Raw genomic sequence first — 18836 nt, 5'->3', positions numbered from 1 at the left:
ATGATGAGATGCTCTTGGTCCTCACATTGGGATTGTTTGAGAAATACTTCATAAAGGGAATGGGGTTTGAAAGAATTTTTAATTTTTGGTTTATCCTTCAGTGCACAGAAGAGATTTGTATAACTTTATGCTGCCACATCTCCATGGCTTTCCTAGTGAAAAGAGAGAACTTAAATGCCTTCTGTACTGCATACTAAGGCAAATAAATCCCTACACTTCTGAGAGAAGTTAGTGAGATTATTTGTAGAGAGAGGGAATGGGGGAAGAATCACCAAATCAGATATCCTTATCCTGCCTATTAAAACTTTTCCTGTGTAATTATGTATTATCTACTTACTAACTGTATGGAAATAATGCACAAACGTTAGCATGAATTCTTGTTAAAAGATTGCAAGCTACCATTCATGATTTGGAGATGAAAGGCATTTTGGGTAAAATATTGAACAAATGATAAATGTCTTAAAAGAACAGATTGTATAGAAATATTCATTAGGAGCTTAAACCAGTATACTCCAAAAAAACTGATACTAATAAGATCAAAGGACCCAAATGAATGTGTATTTAGGACATTTGGTATGGTGTCTAATGACTTCTTGACTAGCCTCTTAAAATTTGATCAGCTTTAGATTTTCCCGAAGAAATTACAAAAGAAGAAAATATCATTGGATATAATTCAGCTTGTTATCTCTTTTGTCTGTGTATACCTACAAATATTCAGACATGAGGAAAGTGGAAAATTGGTGTTTTAATAGAAAAGTAAAGGCAATACTGCATTGCCTGTTGCCTGAAGCACTGCTGCTTTTCTACTAAAAATTTCTAAAGTGTGACATAAATCAGAACAGTGCAGTTTTAGGCAAAATTTCACAACAGTGCTGTTGAAAGTCCTGTGTTAAATACAAAGAGTATTGCCATGAGTTCTTAGAGTAGGGGAGTCACATACTCTATGCATCATTAGAATAGTTTAGAGTAAATTTCACCATGTTCTTCCTATTGCTCACTCGACTTTTGGGTTCTTACCTCCAGGAGGGATGTAGAAACAGTTGAGTTGGGCTTCATGCACCACAGTGCCCTTAAACGTCAACTCTGTTTCGGCAGGTGAGTGACTAGGAAGCGGCTGGTAGGCAGGCGTGGCGGGCTGCACGAAGGCTCGAAGCATGGCGAATCCCCAGATGTGTACTAGCAGGTCAGCTTTTAAAAATAAGCAAATATCCTGCTCGTGAACTTTTCTCCTTGTTGTTTTTTAAAACCTAGAAACCATTCCCTCAGTAACATTTCAGCATTACATAGGTTTTTGCAGCTGTATCATGTCACTGCAAACAGGTTATAGTAATTTTTTTAAGGTTTAGAATTCTGAAAACTACACTGTCTGTTCTTCTCAACCTGTCCTTTGCTGTCTTCCCTCCTGTTCTCACCACCTACACAAGGTTGGGCTCTCACCCAGTGGCTTTGCAGGAAAACTGGGATTGAAATGTGAAGGGAATGGTTTCTGTCAGCCTGTCAGCTCATCACCTCCCTCAGGCATGCTGGTCTCTGGTTTTCACACATCACCACGAGCTGCTATGATGTACCCTCTGGTGTAGAAGAGTGATAGGTCTGTCCAGGGGTTGGGAGACCTTGGCCCTAAGAGGCGGAAAACTCCAGTGGGAATGTGCCCTTTAATGTAATTCACTGCCCCTTTCCCAGGGAATGCAGCTCAAGAAGCAAAACTATTTTAAGGAGAAAAAAAAAGACCTAGTTCTACAGATTATCCTGGTGCTACCCTTTCAGTAGCCAGAACTGTTGCTGGGAAGTCTGTTTTTTTTCCCCTTGACTATTTAAATTTTATGTTCAAACTAAATATTAACTGGAGGCTGTTTCAAAATGATCCATTTTAATCTTAAAGTTGTGTTGCTTTTGAGGTAAATGGCCAGGTCCTAAAGAAATCTCCACAATGTCTTAAATAATTACTACAAACCCAGTGTTGCCTTCATTCTGCATTGACATCTGAAAGATGATCTCATAGTGCTTTCCCTTGCTAAATTTGCATCTCAGTTTCCTCGGAGGAACAACACCGTCAAACTGCTTTTCTATTTGTATCAACAGTTTCCTTGGCATCTTATCCTTACGAAAACCTAGTTCCTTTGTCAAATGCCACAAATATGTAAAAAAAAACAATGACACCGAAGTATTTCTACTGAAATGTCCTACTAATGAGACACAAGTGGCTGGTTTTCCTCTACCATTTGGCCTGAGATCACGTAGTCATGCTGGGTTTTTCTCCCCTGCTACCACATTTCTACTTCAATAGTTTTGGAAAATTCAGTCTCCAAGGAAAGAAAATTTTCACTGTAGCCTAAAAATAGACCAGGCTCCTACTTTGTAACCAGGATGGAAGATACCAAACACACAAACGTGTCCAGATTCACCATCACTGAACGTTGGTGGCCCAGCCCACTTCTACTTAGAAGAATATGAGGCTCAGCGGGTTAGTGGACAGGAATGTGGGTGGGCCACCTTTGTAAGGAATTAGTGTCAGACTGGAAACAACCTTGAATAAAAAGTTTTGAGATACACATTTAATGGTCTTGGGATGAAAATTTCTTTTTGATATTACGGCTGTCTCAGCATGTGGGCTTCAGAGCTCAGATACCTTTTTCAAGGGATTGTCAGTGTATCAAAGAAGAATGTGCGTATGTGTTTCTAAGAGGATAAAATGGTCCTGTTCAAGAAAAAGCTGGAGGGCTTTTTTTCTTCTTTTCCCCTTCACATGTAGGTAGGTAAGATAGATTCCTGGTACACTAATCATGCAATGAGTCAAAAACCCAGTCATTGCCACCTTCTGGCAAGTTGGTAATTCAGATTTATAGGGTTCCTTTTTAAGATGTCTTCTTAAAATAGCACTAAAAAGACATTTCCCTTATCTTTTGATACCTGAGTCATTACTGACAAACAGAAATCCACACCAAAGGCATTGGTCAGGTGAATGGGAAAAAGAAGTCAAAATATCACAGCTGTTTTAATGACCAAGTAATATTGACATAATTAAATGTTTTGAAAGATTAAGCCTTAAACACTTTAAAAAATATATTCTGTTTGTTTTCATTCCTGTCATAAAATTGCTGCTATTTTCAATGAAGATTTTTTAAATGCATATGTAGTTAATGCATTGTTTGTATTATTAATACAACCCTATCCTCAACTAGAAATTTATAAATGTATTTTTGAACTATTTAACCTTTGCCATAAAAGTGATGTACACAGGTACATACTGAAGTATACAGTGTATTTGAAAATTGTTAAATGCATCAATAGCAGCTATATTATTATAACCTTTTCCTTTCATCACTAAATGTTCAGTCATATTACATCTAATCTTTCAACAACTGTATTTTTCTATACTTAAGTATTAAAGTCAGAAACTTACTGAGTTTAATTTTTCCCTGCACCTTATCCTAACTTAAAGCTTACAAAACCATTCTTTTAGTTAACATATTCTTGGGAGAAGGAGAGGGAAGAGAGGCTTCTAGGCCTAATTTGTGTATCAGGTGTCAGGACACTTAAAAATAAAGATTAAATATGTGTTTGAAATGTGCAAATGGAGTATAGAAACAATGACATTTCAAAGCAACGAGTTTAGAAATTTGGATTTCATTTTTAATCTGTATTCATTGGCTTAAGAAGCATTTGCCAAATGGCTTCTGTTCAGCTGCTAGGTTTTTAAGGACAATTACTTTTATCGGCTGTGTGTGTGCTTGCAGACCACTACATGTTTCTCTGAGGGCTTCAAAAATTCCAGTGCTAGGCATAAGAAGAAAACAAATCCTACCATTTGCAGCAACGTGGATGGAGCTAGAGGGTATTATGCTCAATGAAATAAGCCAGGCAGAGAAAGACAAGTACCAAATGATTTCACTCATATCTGGAGTATAAGAACAAAGAAAAAAACTGAAGGAACAAAACAGCAGCAGAATCACAGAACCCAAGAATGGACTAACAGTTACCAAAGGGAAAGGGACTGGGGAGGATGGGTGGGAAGGAAGGAATAATGGGGGGAAAAGGAAAGGGGACATTACAATTAGCATGTATAATGTGTGTGTGGGGCACGGAGAGGGCTGTGCAACACAGAAGTAGTGATTCTACAGCATCTTACTATGCTGATGGACAGTGACTAATGGTGTTTGTGGGGGGGATTTGGTGATGGGGGGAGTCTAGCAAACGTAATGTTCCTCATGTAATTGTAGATTAATGATACCAAAATAAAAATAATAAATTAAAGAGGGAGGGCGGAGCCAGGATGGCGGCGTGAGTAGAGCAGTGGAAATCTCCTCCCAAAAACACATAGAGCTATGAAAATATACCAAAGAAAACTCTTCCTAAAATAGAGACCACAGGACACAGGACAACATCCAGACCACATCCACACCTGCAAGAACCCAGCGCCTTGCGAAGGGGGTAAGATACAAGCCCCGGCCCGGCGGGACCCGAGCACCCCTCCCCCCGGCTCCCAGCGGGTGGAAAGAAACTGGTGCGGTTTTTTTTTGGCGAGTGCTTTTTGGAAGCCTTAAAGGGACAGGCCCCCGTTGCTAGGGAGGCAGGGTGGCGGGACCGGTGAGCAGGTGCCTGGGACCGGCACCTGAGGACAAAGAATATCCCGCGTTTCTCCCTGCGGGACCAGCGGGCAGGTGCCTGAGACCGGCGCCTGAGGACGGAGGAAATCGCGCGTTTTTCCCCTTTTTTTTTCTCTTTTTGGCGAGCGCTTTTTGGAAGCCTTAAAGGGACAGGGACCCCGGTGCTAGGGAGGCAGGGTGGCGGGACTGGTGAGCGGGTGCCTGGGACCGGCGCCTGAGGACAAAGAATATCCCACGTTTTTCCCTGCGGGACCGGGGGGCGGGTGCCTGAGACCGGCACTTGAGGACAGAGGAAATCGCGCGTTTTTCCCCTTTTTTTTTTCTCTTTTTTGCGAGTGCTTTTTGGAAGCCTAAAAGGGACAGGGACCCCGGTGCTAGGGAGGCAGGGCGGCGGGACTGGTGAGCGGGTGCCTGGGACCGGCGCCTGAGGACAAAGAATATCGCGCGTTTTTCCCTGTGGGACCGGTGGGCGGGTGCCTGAGACCGGCACCTGAGGACGGAGGAAATCGCGCGTTTTTCCCCTTTTTTTCTCTCTTTTTGGCGAGTGCTTTTTGGAAGCCTTAAAGGGACAGGGACCCCGGTGCTAGGGAGGCAGGGCGGCGGGACTGGTGAGCGGGTGCCTGGGACCAGTGCCTGAGGACAAAGAATATCGCGCGTTCCTTCCCTGCGGGACCGGTGGGTGGGTGCTTTTTGGAAGCCTTGAAAGGACAGGGACCCTGGTGCTAGGGAGACAGGGCAGCAGGACCAGTGAGCGGGTGCCTGGGACCGGCACCTGAGGAAAAAAAAAAAAAAAATCGTGTGTTTTTTCCTTTCTGTTCCCTCTCTCATTGTTGCTGTTGTTGTTTTGGTTTGGAGAGTGCTTTTTGGAAGTCTTAAAGGGGCAGGACAGGTCACTTAGACCAGAGGCAGGGAATCTGGGGATCTCTGGGCACTCTACCCCCCTGGGCAGCAGGGAGCACAGAGGCCCCTTACAGAGATAAATAGCCTCCCGGCCGCTCCCCCTCCAACGGGGCTCCACCATTTTGGAGGAACAGCCCCAGCCAGGCCAAGCCCACAGCAACAGCGGAGATAAACCCCAAAGCAACTGGGCAGGAAGCAGAAGCCCTGTCTGCACACAGCTGCCCAGCACTAGCCACTAGAGGTCGCTATTCTCCCAGGAAAAGGCCACAAACCAACAAGAAGGGAAGCTCTTCCAGCGGTCACTTGTACCAGCTCTGCAAACTATCTCTATCACCATGAAAAGGCAAAACAACAGGCAGACAAAGATCACAGAGACAACACCTGAGAGGGAGACAGACCTAACTAGTCCTCCTGAAAAAGAATTCAAAATAAAAATCATGAACATGCTGACAGAGATGCAGAGAAAAATGCAAGAGCAATGGGATGAGATGCAGAGAAAAATGCAAGAGCAGTGGGATGAGATGCAGAGAAAAATGCAAGAGCAGTGGGATGAGATGCAGAGAAAAATGCAAGAGCAGTGGGATGAAGTCCGGAAGGAGATCACAGATGTCAGGAAGGAGATCACAGAAGTGAAACAATCCCTGGAAGGATTTATAAGCAGAATGGATAAGATGCAAGAGCCCATTGAAGGAATAGAAGCCAGAGAACAGGAACGTATAGAAGCTGACATAGAGAGAGATAAAAGGATTCCAGGAATGAAACAACACTAAGAGAAATATGTGACCAAGCCAAAAGGAATAATATTCGTATTATAGGGATACCAGAAGAGGAAGAAAGAGGAAAAGGGATAGAAAGTCTCTTTGAAGAAATAATTGCTGTAAACTTCCCCAAACTGGGGGAGGAAATAATCGAACAGACCATGGAATTACACAGAACTCCCAACAGAAAGGATCCAAGGAGGACAACACCAAGACACATAGTAATTAAAATGGCAAGGATCAAGGACAAGGAAAGAGTTTTAAAGGCAGCTAGAGAGAAAAAGGTCACCTATAAAGGAAAACCCATCAGGCTAACATCAGACTTCTCGACAGAAACCCTACAGCCCAGAAGAGAATGGCATGATATACTTAATGCAATGAAACAGAAGGGCCTTGAACCAAGGATACTGTATCCAGCACGACTATCATTTAAATATGATGGGATTAAACAATTCCCAGACAAGCAAAAGCTGAGGGAATTTGCTTCCCACAAACCACCTCTACAGGGCATCCTACAGGGACTGCTCTAGATGGGAGCACCCCTAAAAAGAGCACAGAACAAAACACACAACATATGAAGAATGGAGGAGGAGGAATAAGAAGGGAGAGAAGAAAAGAATCTCCAGACAGTGTATATAACAGCTCAATAAGTGAGCTAAGTTAGGCAGTAAGATACTAAAGAAGCTAACCTTGAACCTTTGGTAACCACGAATCTAAAGCCTGCAATGGCAATAAGTGCATATCTCTCAATAGTCACCCTAAATGTAAATGGACTTAATGCACCAATCAAAAGACATAGAGTAATAGAATGGATAAAAAAGCAAGACCCATCTATATGCTGCTTACAAGAAACTCACCTTAAACCCAAAGATAAGCATAGACTAAAAGTCAAGGGATGGAAAAACATATTTCAGGCAAACAACAGTGAGAAGAAAGCAGGGGTTGCAGTACTAATATCAGACAAAATAGACTTCAAAACAAAGAAAGTAACAAGAGATAAAGAAGGACACTACATAATGATAAAGGGCTCAGTCCAACAAGAGGATATTACCACTCTAAATATATATGCACCCAATACAGGAGCACCAGCATATGTGGAGCAAATACTAACAGAACTAAAGAGGGAAATAGACTGCAATGCATTCATTGTAGGAGACTTCAACACACCACTCACCCCAAAGGATAGATCTACCGGGCAGAAAATAAGTAAAGACACACAGGCACTGAACAACACACTAGAACAGATGGACCTAATAGACATCTATAGAACTCTACATCCAAAAGCAACAGGATATACATTCTTCTCAAGTGCACATGGAACATTCTCCAGAATAGACCACATACTAGCTCACAAAAAGAGCCTCAGTAAATTCCAAAATATTGAAATTCTAGCAACCAATTTTTCAGACCACAAAGGTATGAAAGTAGAAATAAATTCTACAAAGAAAACAAAAAGGCTCACAAACACATGGAGGCTTAACAACATGCTACTAAATAATCAATGGATCAATGAACAAATCAAAATAGAGATCAAGGAATATATAGAAACAAATGACAACAACAACACTAAGCCCCAACTTCTGTGGGATGCAGCGAAAGCAGTCTTAAGAGGAAAGTATATAGCAATCCAGGCACACTTGAAGAAGGAAGAACAATCCCAAATGAATAGTCTAACATCACAATTATTAAAACTGGAAAAAGAAGAACAAATGAGGCCTAAAGTCAGCAGAAGGAGGGACATAATAAAGATCAGAGAAGAAATAAACAAAATTGAGAAGAATAAAACAATAGCAAAAATCAATGAAACCAAGAGCTGGTTCTTTGAGAAAATAAACAAAATAGATAAGCCTCTAGCCCAACTTATTAAGAGAAAAAGAGAGTCAACACAAATCAACATAATCAGAAATGAGAATGGAAAAATCACGACAGACTCCACAGAAATACAAAGAATTATTAAAGACTACTATGAAAACCTATATGCCAACAAGCTGGAAAACCTAGAAGAAATGGACAACTTCCTATAAAAATACAACCTCCCAAGACTGACCAAGGAAGAAACACAAAAGTTAAACAAACCAATTACAAGCAAAGAAATTGAAACAGTAATCAAAAAACTACCCAAGAACAAAACCCCGGGGCCGGACGGATTTACCTCGGAATTTTATCAGACACACAGAGAAGACATAATACCCATTCTCCTTAAAGTGTTCCACAAAATAGAAGAAGAGGGAATACTCCCAAACTCATTCTATGAGGTCAACATCACCCTAATACCAAAACCAGGCAAAGACCCCACCAAAAAAGAAAATTACAGACCAATATCCCTGATGAATGTAGATGCAAAAATACTCAATAAAATATTAGCAAACAGAATTCAACAGTATATCAAAAGGATCATACACCATGACCAAGTGGGGTTCACCCCAGGCATGCAAGGATGGTACAACATTCGAAAATCCATCAACATCATCCACCACATCAACAAAAAGAAAGACAAAAACTACATGATCATCTCCATAGATGGTGAAAAAGCATTTGACAAAATTCAACATCCATTCATGATAAAAACTCTCAGCAAAATGGGAATAGAGGGCAAGTACCTCAACATAATAAAGGCCATATATGATAAACCCACAGCCAGCATTATACTGAACAGCGAGAAGCTGAAAGCATTTCCTCTGAGATCGGGAACCAGACAGGGATGCCCACTCTCCCCACTGTTATTTAACATAGTACTGGAGGTCCTAGCCACGGCAATCAGACAAAACAAAGAAATACAAGGAATCCAGATTGGTAAAGAAGAAGTTAAACTGTCACTATTTGCAGATGATATGATACTGTACATAAAAAACCCTAAAGACTCCACTCCAAAACTACTAGAACTGATATCGGAATACAGCAAAGTTGCAGGATACAAAATTAACACACAGAAATCTGTAGCTTTCCTATACACTAACAACGAATCAATAGAAAGAGAAATCAGGAAAACAATTCCATTCACCATTGCATCAAAAAGAATAAAATACCTAGGAATAAACCTAACCAAAGAAGTGAAAGACTTATACTCTGAAAACTACAAGTCACTCTTAAGAGAAATTAAAGGGGACACTAATAAATGGAAACTCATCCCATGCTCATGGCTAGGAAGAATTAATATCGTCAAAATGGCCATCCTGCCCAAAGCAATATACAGATTTGATGCAATCCCTCTCAAATTACCAGCAACATTCTTCAATGAATTGGAACAAATAATTCAAAAATTCATATGGAAACACCAAAGACCCCGAATAGCCAAAGCAATTCTGAGAAAGAAGAATAAAGTAGGGGGGATCTCACTCCCCAACTTCAAGCTCTACTACAAAGCCATAGTAATCAAGACAATCTGGTACTGGCACAAGAACAGAGCCACAGACCAGTGGAACAGATTAGAGACCCCAGAAATTAACCCAAACATATATGGTCAATTAATATTTGATAAAGGAGCCATGGACATACAATGGCAAAATGACAGTCTCTTCAACAGATGGTGCTGGCAAAACTGGACAGCTACATGTAGGAGAATGGAACTGGACCATTGTCTAACCCCATATACAAAAGTAAACTCAAAATGGATCAAATACCTGAATGTAAGTCATGAAACCATTAAACTCTTGGAAAAAAACATAGGCAAAAACCTCTTAGACATAAACATGAGTGATCTCTTCTTGAACATATCTCCCCGGGCAAGGAAAACAACAGCAAAAATGAGCAAGTGGGACTACATTAAGCTGAAAAGCTTCTGTACAGCGAAAGACACCATCAATAGAACAAAAAGGAACCCTACAGTATGGGAGAATATATTTGAAAATGACAGATCCGATAAAGGCTTGACGTCCAGAATATATAAAGAGCTCACACGCCTCAACAAACAAAAAACAAATAACCCAATTAAAAAATGGGCAGAGGAACTGAACAGACAGTTCTCCAAACAAGAAATACAGATGGCCAAGAGACACATGAAAAGATGCTCCACATCGCTAATTATCAGAGAAATGCAAGTTAAAACTACAATGAGGTATCACCTCACACCAGTAAGGATAGCTGCCATCCAAAAGACAAAAAACAACAAATGTTGGCGAGGCTGTGGAGAAAGGGGAACCCTCCTACACTGCTGGTGGGAATGTAAATTAGTTCAACCATTGTGGAAAGCAGTATGGAGGTGCATCAAAATGCTCAAAACAGACCTACCATTTGACCCAGGAATTCCACTGCTAGGAATTTACCCTAAGAACGCAGCAATCAAGTTTGAGAAACACAGATGCACTCCTATGTTTATCGCAGCACTATTTACAATAGCCAAGAATTGGAAGCAACCTAAATGTCCATCGGTAGATGAATGGATAAAGAAGATGTGGTACATATACACAATGGAATACTACTCAGCCATAAGAAGTGGAAAAATCCAACCATTTGCAGCAACATGGATGGAGCTGGAGAGTATTATGCTCAGTGAAATAAGCCAAGCGGAGAAAGAGAAATACCAAATGATTTCACTCATCTGAGGAGTATAGGAACAAAGGAAAAACTGAAGGAACAAAACAGCAGTGGAATTACAGAACCCAAAAATGGACTAACAGGTACCAAAGGGAAAGGAACTGGGGAGGATGGGTGGGCAGGGAGGGATAAGGGGGGGGGGAAGAAGAAAGGGGGTATTAAGATTAGCATGCATGGGGGGGAGGGAGAAAGGGGAGGGTGGGCTGCACAACACAGAGAGGACAAGTAGTGACTCTACAACATTTTGCTAAGCTGATGGACAGTAACCGTAATGTGGTTGTTATGGGGGACCTGATATAGGGGAGAGCATAGTAAACATAGTATTCTTCATGTAAGTGTAGATTAAAAATTAAAAAAAAAAAAAAAAAAAAAAAGGAAGAAAGAAAGAAAAGGGGGATTACTCCTTAACAGGATAAAACTATTGGTAAATCAAAGATCAACGCATGCTTTAAATATCCTTAATGTTGATCACTTAAAGGGTGTCAGATGATCAGCTATGGAGGTACTCTTTTCTGATAATATTCCTTTCTCTTAATTAAAAAAAAAAAAAAGCAGTTACTGTGTGCTGACCTCCAATGAGTTCTGCACAGTGGTATAGAGGGCATGTCAAAGTGTGGGCAAAGGGTCTGTTTGTTTCTATGCAGAAGATCAAGGCCTAGCTTGGATACCCAGAAAATGAACTAAGATACGATATGAGGAGGAGCTTCCGGCATCAGCACTCTCTGGAGGCCTTGTGCAGGGGGATGATCATCAAAAAGCCTCCACAGGGATCCGGACGATGCTGCGGTTGTGGCTGCATCCAGCCCACCGTCTCCTGGACTTGCCATAGGAATGAGGACGGAGATGTCTAGGCTGGCATGTGCATACAGTGAGACAACGAATTTGACCGGATCTGTACTGTTGGAACTCAACCAGGAGTTGGGAGGGGTGCAAGTTGTAGCACTCCAAAATCTCATGACTATAGACTATCTATGGTTAAAAGAACATATGAGATGTGAACAGATCCCAGAAATGGGCTGCTTTAATTTGTCTGATGGTTCAAGTACAGTTGGACAATATCCATCATATCATAGATAAATTTTCACAAATGCCTAGGGTGCCTAAATGGTTTTCTTGGCTTCACTGGAGATGGATGGTAATTATAGATTTGCTTTGTTTATGTCACCATATTCCTATTATGTTAATATGTGTGTGCAAATTAGTTAGTAGTTTAAAACCTATACATACTTAAGGTACTATACAAGAAGATATGTCAAAGAAATAATCAATCCTCCCATGTTTCCTTCATATGCTACATCTCTAGCTTTTCTTCTTCCTTCCTAATTACAACCCTTGAATAGAATTCGTGCCTCATATCGAATTCACCGAGTATCATAATTCCTCCAGGTGGTAAAGATACCTCGAGACAAGTGCTGGGCATAGAAGCCACAGGGCATAAATCTGCAAAGAAGTAAAAAGCTAACCTTTGCAAACAATATGGCTTCTCTCTCACTTACCAACTTTACATTTCCCTGTATGGCCCCAGAAGATGACTGGTTAGCCAGAGACGGGTAAGATTCCTCAAGGGAGGAACAACCTAAGACAGGCACAGTCGCAGGGGGGCCATCAGGTGAGAATTTGGGGATCAACAGAGGTGAGGCTCAGAACCTCACCCCCCCTGCTTTGAGAGAAATCTTCTGCATCCGTGGATGTCTTGCTGCCCTTGTCTAGCCTGGATTAATACTTGGTCCATAGGCACACACCTGATCATCTGATCATCTACATTTGCCTTCTTACAGCACTAAACTATGTTTTCTACCTTTATCTTGCATCTACCTACCACTTCAGCATTTTATTAAAAATAAAAATAATAATAATAATAGGAGAAATGTGGGATCAACATATAAATCAAGTACAAAAATCAAACGAATATTCATATTTGACCTGATTGTTTATAGGTCATAATGCGTGATCAAGACCGAAAGTTTCTGTGATGAATGCCCTTGTACTGTTCACCATGTAAGAATTTATTCACTATGTAAGAATTCGTTCACCATGTAAGAACTTGTTTGTTATGCTTCAGAAGATTGGAGACTGACGAGAATTAGGCTTGAGATGGATTAATGATTGTACATTGAGCGTTGACCCCCCTATACTGAATTTTATTGTTGTTAACAACCATTTGATCAATAAATATGAGATGCCCTCTCAAAAAAAAAAATAATAATAATAATAATAAATTTTAAAAAAAATTACAGTGCTAGGTGTTCAAGCTTTAACTCTGGTGATTGGTTTCAGTTATTCACTAAGTATGTATTTTCTTTCAAGATGGTGAGGGAATTTCTTTCCATTATGTAGTTTTGACAATGCATAATTTGTTTGATGTGTTTTTTGCAGTGTCTATTCATGGAATATGGTTTTATGATAAGGAAGAATGCCAAAGAATTGCAGAGCTTATGAAAAAGTAAGTGCTGAAAGGCTGTTTTTCCAGGACCTGGTGCCTTTATTTGTATTTCTACACTCTAACCTCAACAGAATCTCTCTTACAGCAATCCATTCCACAGTGGGTAGGAAAACATTTATTATTAATAAATGACAAATAGACATAAATTTTCAGTAGGCATGATTTATCATGTAGAAGGATTGGCCTCATTTTCTTCTGTGCATGTGGAATATCTATAATATGAATTGTTCCAGGTGACAATTTTCCTTAGTATTTTCCTCATTTCTAAAATGTTTTAATGTAAAAGCAGTTTTTTGCTTTGAAGGGTTTCAGTATACATAACAAGAAAAAGAATATTCAGAGCCATTCCAAAAAGCTGCTCCAGCCATTCCAAAAAGCTGCTCCAGATTTTCCAAGATCTTTGCTTTTCCTTCCTGCCCTAAATGCTTCCCTTTAACTGGATACCCATGGTGTGGGAGCTCAGAACTTCTTCACATGTCTGAAACACTGTGAGTACTTAGGACGGTCCTTATTTCCAATTTTGTTGGAAATGCCTAAGTTAATATTAGTTTACTGATCAGTACACAGTCTCTCTCCCTTTTGTTATAGTTTCTTTTTCTTTTAGTCTCATGATACCTTATGATTTGTCCCATTCTGCATTTGGGGAATTTAAATACAGTCTGACTTTCCCACTCTGGACTCTCCCTGATTGCACTGGGAGGAGGGTCCGGGAAGTGCGCTGTCCTCCGGTGACTGGCCAACTCTGATCCACTCCTGAGCCCCCAGGCTGCCTGCTGTGAGGCAGTTATTTCCCGCAATTCACAGGGTAGGGTAGAGCCTCAGATGGAAATGAGTTTCCAGCACTGTGCTGTATCTCAACCTGACTGGGCTCAGCTGCTGCCCATGCAGACTTGACAACTCAGGTCTGTGCAAAAGAACCATTTTCCAATTTTAAATCCTGGGACAATGAAATGACTAAAAAGTGGCCCCAAAAACAAAATGTGGGGAGCACTCTTTTGTAAATAAATTGATTTCTGAAAATCTAGCTGTGAAAGCTAATTTTAGGTAACTAGCTCAAGTTGCAGATGGTGATTAAGTGTGTTCAAACTGGTACTTAACCACCATTAACAACTAGTTCCTAGAACATTCATGTTACTGTAAACTGCATTGGATAATAATAGCAGGATTTCATATAGATTAAAAAATACCCTGTAGCTCAGCCAACAGTCCATGTTAAAATTACAAGCATTCTGCCAGAATTACTTAACAGCTGGGGCAGGACACTGATTGTTGACTAGCAATAAACAGCTGATTTGTGTGGATTCCGAGCAGTTCCTCAAAATTAAATACCACAGTAAATTATCAGATCTCTTTTACCATAAACTTCATGGCAATTATAAGAGAATTTGAGCTGAAGGGCAAAACATGCAAAAGGAAAAAGTGTTTTTCTCAGTGTCACCCAGAAGCATATAGAAGTAATCTGGTGCCCTCTGTATTGTTTTTAGGAAAACAGAAGACTCTTGTCATTGTTTTCTTTTTTTTCAATGCCCCCTCTTCTAGAATGGAATTTTCCCTGTTTCTAAACTGTCAGAGGACTACAGGATTTGAGCTGCAAGGAATCAGCGTTGCTTTGACTTCAAGGCACTTTGGAACCAGGGGGAAAGTCCTGATGTACTGTATTGTTTGCTCACTTTTGAGAACTCTAAATCGGGTTTCCTCAGCAATTTAATGAAGTCCTTTCAAATGCTCTAAATGAGGAGTTAGCAAACTTTTTTCTAAAAAAGACCAGATAATGAATATTTTAGGCTTTGCAAGCCATAGGGTCTTTGTCATAAGTACTCAGCTCTGCGGTTACTGTGTGAAAGCAGCTGTAAATGATCAAAGGTGCTGTGTTTGTAACTTTCCTCACAGAGACAGGTGGTGGGCCAGCTTTGGCCTGCAGGTCACAGTTTGCCCCCCACTCCTCCGGACTCACATGTGCTGTCAGTTTGCAGGACCTCAACTTCATTTTCCTTCTTTTCATTTCTTAGCAGTCTTACTTCCAATTGTAACAAGATAAAAACAACCAGGTGAGGTTTGGATGGTTTTAAAAATCATCTTTATTAAATTGGTGTCTTGCCAATGGGTTTCAGCCCTGGGCAAGTTCACTATGGATTCAATATGATCAAAGAAATGACAGTGGAATGTTCTTGGGGTGAAAGGGTTTATACCCAACTTTATTCCCATGGTGGCAGGTCAATCACTAGAATCCCATGCACTCAGAGCGAGTCTGCAGGCAGCAAGCCAGTCCCTGCCTCTGGGCCTCCCTGTCCCTGCAGCCTTGCAGCTGTGCCCCTATGTCTCCCAGAGCACTGGGCGGAGCTCTTTATACAGAGTCAATGACAACATACTGACCACAAGTGTGTAGTGAGCTAGCCCACCAGGGTCAGGTGAGAATCCTGGCCACAGGAACCTTCACTTTATCCACAATTGGTTCTTCTTGTTGGGTTTTCCCTCTGTTTTTCTAGCCTCACTCACTATGAACAGCTGAGAGCACACCAGGGAGCTGGAGCAGGAATCTCTCCTGTGATTCTCAATTCAGGAGACAGCAGAGAAGTGGACATCCTACGAATGCTTACCAAAGCCAAAGATGAATACACAAAGGTGAGTTGTTGTCTCCCCTTGTATGGCATACTTAAATTCCACAGTGGGAATTAGCTCAGTGGAAAAGAATTAGTGCTATTCCTTCCACCAAACAAACTTGTATGAAAACTAAATCTTTATTTGCTTTTAGTAGGCTAAATCAGACTATTTGCTTTTAAGTGGATGTCTTGCTTGAGGGTTTCAGCCCCAGGTAAGTTCACTATGTATTCAGTGAGACTAAGGAATGACAATGGAACATTCTTGGGGTAAAAGGGTTTATACCCGGCTTTATTCTGCTTTATTCTTCCAGCAGTGGTTGAGCACTAGAATCATGTCTGCAGTTCCGTAATCCACCTTGTCTCTGCCTCCATCCAGAGCACTGGGCAGAGCTCTTCACATAGTGACTCAGTCAATAATAGCTTATTGCTTACGAGTGTGGAAGCAGTAGCCTAGCTGGAGGCCAATTACATCATCAAGTAGATTAGGGTCAGGTGAGGATCCTGGCCATTGGACCTTCCATTTGCCCCACAACAGATTAAAAGGTAGCTGGAGAAATCAGTAGCCTTCACAGAATCAAACGGTATCCAGTCAGATTTACTGGAACACCCCATTTCCAGTAGCAACAAATTAAAATAAAATTCTTTGGAATAAAATGAACAGGAAATGAGCAAAATCTATAAGAAGGAAACTTGTAAACACTCCTGAAAGGTTGAAAAATAGACCTGAACAAATGGAAATCTATGTCCTGATCTTGGATAAGAAGACAAAACTTAAAGCTCTCCCTTCTCTTTAATGTAATCTATAAACTTAAATTAGACTAATACAAATTGGTGTCTTCTTTTCTGGAGGCAAACAAGTTGATTATAAGGTCATGTAGAGAAATTTATAAGGAATAATATGGGAAACCCTGGCCAAAAAGGGTAATACTGGGTGGGAGAAAACAGGGGAGCAAGTGCTACCTACCTGATAAGAAGACATTAAAGCCTAAATACACTTGAAACAGTATACTCTTGATGGGGCCAGTGCATGAGCAGTGAGATAGACCCGTGAAAAACAGAGAAAGTTCAAAATGACATCCCAGTGTAACTGAAATGCAGCATATGATAAAGATGAAAATCTCAAACCAGCTATTTAAATAGGTTTTTAAATGATGATGGGAGAACTAGTAGTCTTTGGAAAAATTCAAAATTTGGTCTGCATCTCATGCCAGGATAAATTCCACATGTATTAGAAATTTATATGTAAAAACAAAACCATTCAAGTACCAGAAGAAAATGGGTATGGATATCTTTGTAATCTGGGAAATGAAAAATCTTCCTAACCATGTCTCAGAACCCAAAAGCAATTAATCCAACTGTATAAAATAAATAAACAAATAAATGTTCTGCCTGGTTTAGAAATGCAAGCAAACTGAGAAGGTATGAAAACCTGAGAAGAAATATTTATATGTAAATAACAGGAAGAGGGCTAATTTCCCTATTTTATAAAAAGTACTTTTGTAAAATCAGGAAGTAAAAGATAAACACTCTCTAAAAACAACATGGGCAAAAAAAATAAAATTAAGAAAAAAAGTAAAAATCCTATAGTTCGGAAACTTACTGAAATAAATGTACATAACTGAATATCATATTATGAAATTGCTAGAGAAGAAATCAGAGTGACTTCAGAACTCTTTATTTGGACTGAACACCCTGAGTGGATTTTACTTTAAGAACACTGTCTTGCCAATGGTTTTCAGCCCCGGGCAAGTTCACTATGGGTTCAGTGAGACTAAGGGATGACAATGGATCATTCTTGGGGTGAGAGGGTTTATTCCTCAGGGAGTTCCTGCGATAGGTTGAGCACTAGAATTACATCTGCATCCAATAGTCTGCAGGTCTGTAATCTTCCTTCATCTCTGCCTCAGCCCAGAGCACTGGGCAGAGCTCTTTATGTAGTGACTCAGTCAATAATAGCTAATTGCCTACAGGTGTGGAATTGGTAGCAGAGCAGGAGGCCAGTTACATCATCAGGTAGTTTAGATTCAGGTGAGGATCCTGGTCATAGGAATCTTCACTTTATCCACACTCCACCCCTCCAGGATTCTCACCTCACAATCAACATACTCTCCATCTTTCCCAATGATCCCTGTGTGAGAAAGCTGGGACACTGTAACCAGATTCCACAACAGCAACACAGGATAACAACAACATAGAGATAATAACAAAAATTAAGATACAACAAGATTTTGATACAGGTAACAAAAATTATAATAATAATCCTCAAGCCTAAGGAGGTTATCTCAGCTACATTCAAAACCAATTTTATTCGAATGAGTTCATGACTCATACTTAGTAGTGGTATGGATAGGGAGCTCCATGCACCCCAGCGAGTAGCAGTATTTTTGCTAGGGTGTGTGCCCAATCCACAGAGACCTTAGGGGCAGTAAGACACATGTTTCAATGACACCAACATAGGCAAATCCTGTCCATCAGGTAGGATGCATGCAAGAGAGTGGTCCTGTGATAGGACTGTAGCTGGAAGGGGGTCCCATCCAGGTCTGGTATACCATAATTTTACCACTCTCCCTGTAGTGCTACTGGAGGTGCATGCACTGGCCGTAATGATAAAACAAAACTCCACAGTAAGATGCTCCTACCTTCTGGCATTCAGGATATACTACTCTACTCTGTGGGGGCCACTATGCTGCACAAGGGGCCAGCTTCCAGGCCTTGTCCCGAAGGTGCCAGGAGGGCCAGCCATTGCTGGTCCATGTGTTGAAATGTCCAAAGCCATGTTCTTTAATCAATGGAGTCTCCAGGGTTTAGTGCAGTTGGTGCTGGCAGCAAGACATTATTCTAGTGGCCGAACCTCAGCTTCAATGATTCTTCCTTGGTTTGTACTTGCAGTTGTATAGGGGAGGCAGCAATATGCATTACCATGTCTGTGGGGCTCAGGCATCCCTTTCGGGGTTTCTCGTTCAAACGCCGCGGCACTGCTCGTAAGTGGCTGACC

At 40.9% G+C, this 18836-nt stretch overlaps 2 protein-coding genes across 15 annotated transcripts in view; one reads left to right on the top strand and one right to left on the bottom strand.

Annotated features, from left to right (window-relative positions):
• CACNA1C (calcium voltage-gated channel subunit alpha1 C) overlaps nucleotides 1–3106 on the bottom strand; it is a 654724-nt gene extending 651618 nt beyond the window's left edge. For 8 of the 12 annotated variants that reach the window (XM_037014885.2, XM_037014891.2, XM_037014892.2 and 5 more), the window contains exon 1: nucleotides 1018–3106. In XM_037014885.2, the coding sequence (XP_036870780.1) occupies nucleotides 1018–1156 (139 nt within the window). In that variant the 5' untranslated portion in view covers nucleotides 1157–3106. The remainder of the gene's footprint in view (nucleotides 1–1017) is intronic. The other 4 variants (XM_037014889.2, XM_037014890.2, XM_037014896.2 and 1 more) reach the window with 1 other exon arrangement.
• DCP1B (decapping mRNA 1B) overlaps nucleotides 1–18836 on the top strand; it is a 62329-nt gene that overhangs the window by 27059 nt on the left and 16434 nt on the right. For all 3 annotated transcript variants that reach the window (XM_073223876.1, XM_037014915.2, XM_037014916.2), the window contains exons 4-5: nucleotides 13175–13241; nucleotides 15728–15863. In XM_073223876.1, coding sequence (XP_073079977.1) covers nucleotides 13175–13241; nucleotides 15728–15863 — 203 coding nt within the window. The remainder of the gene's footprint in view (nucleotides 1–13174; nucleotides 13242–15727; nucleotides 15864–18836) is intronic.

The sequence above is a fragment of the Manis javanica genome, chromosome 15, assembly GCF_040802235.1.
Source record: "Manis javanica isolate MJ-LG chromosome 15, MJ_LKY, whole genome shotgun sequence".
Lineage (NCBI taxonomy): Eukaryota > Metazoa > Chordata > Mammalia > Pholidota > Manidae > Manis > Manis javanica.
This window is presented reverse-complemented; position numbering and strand designations above follow the sequence as displayed.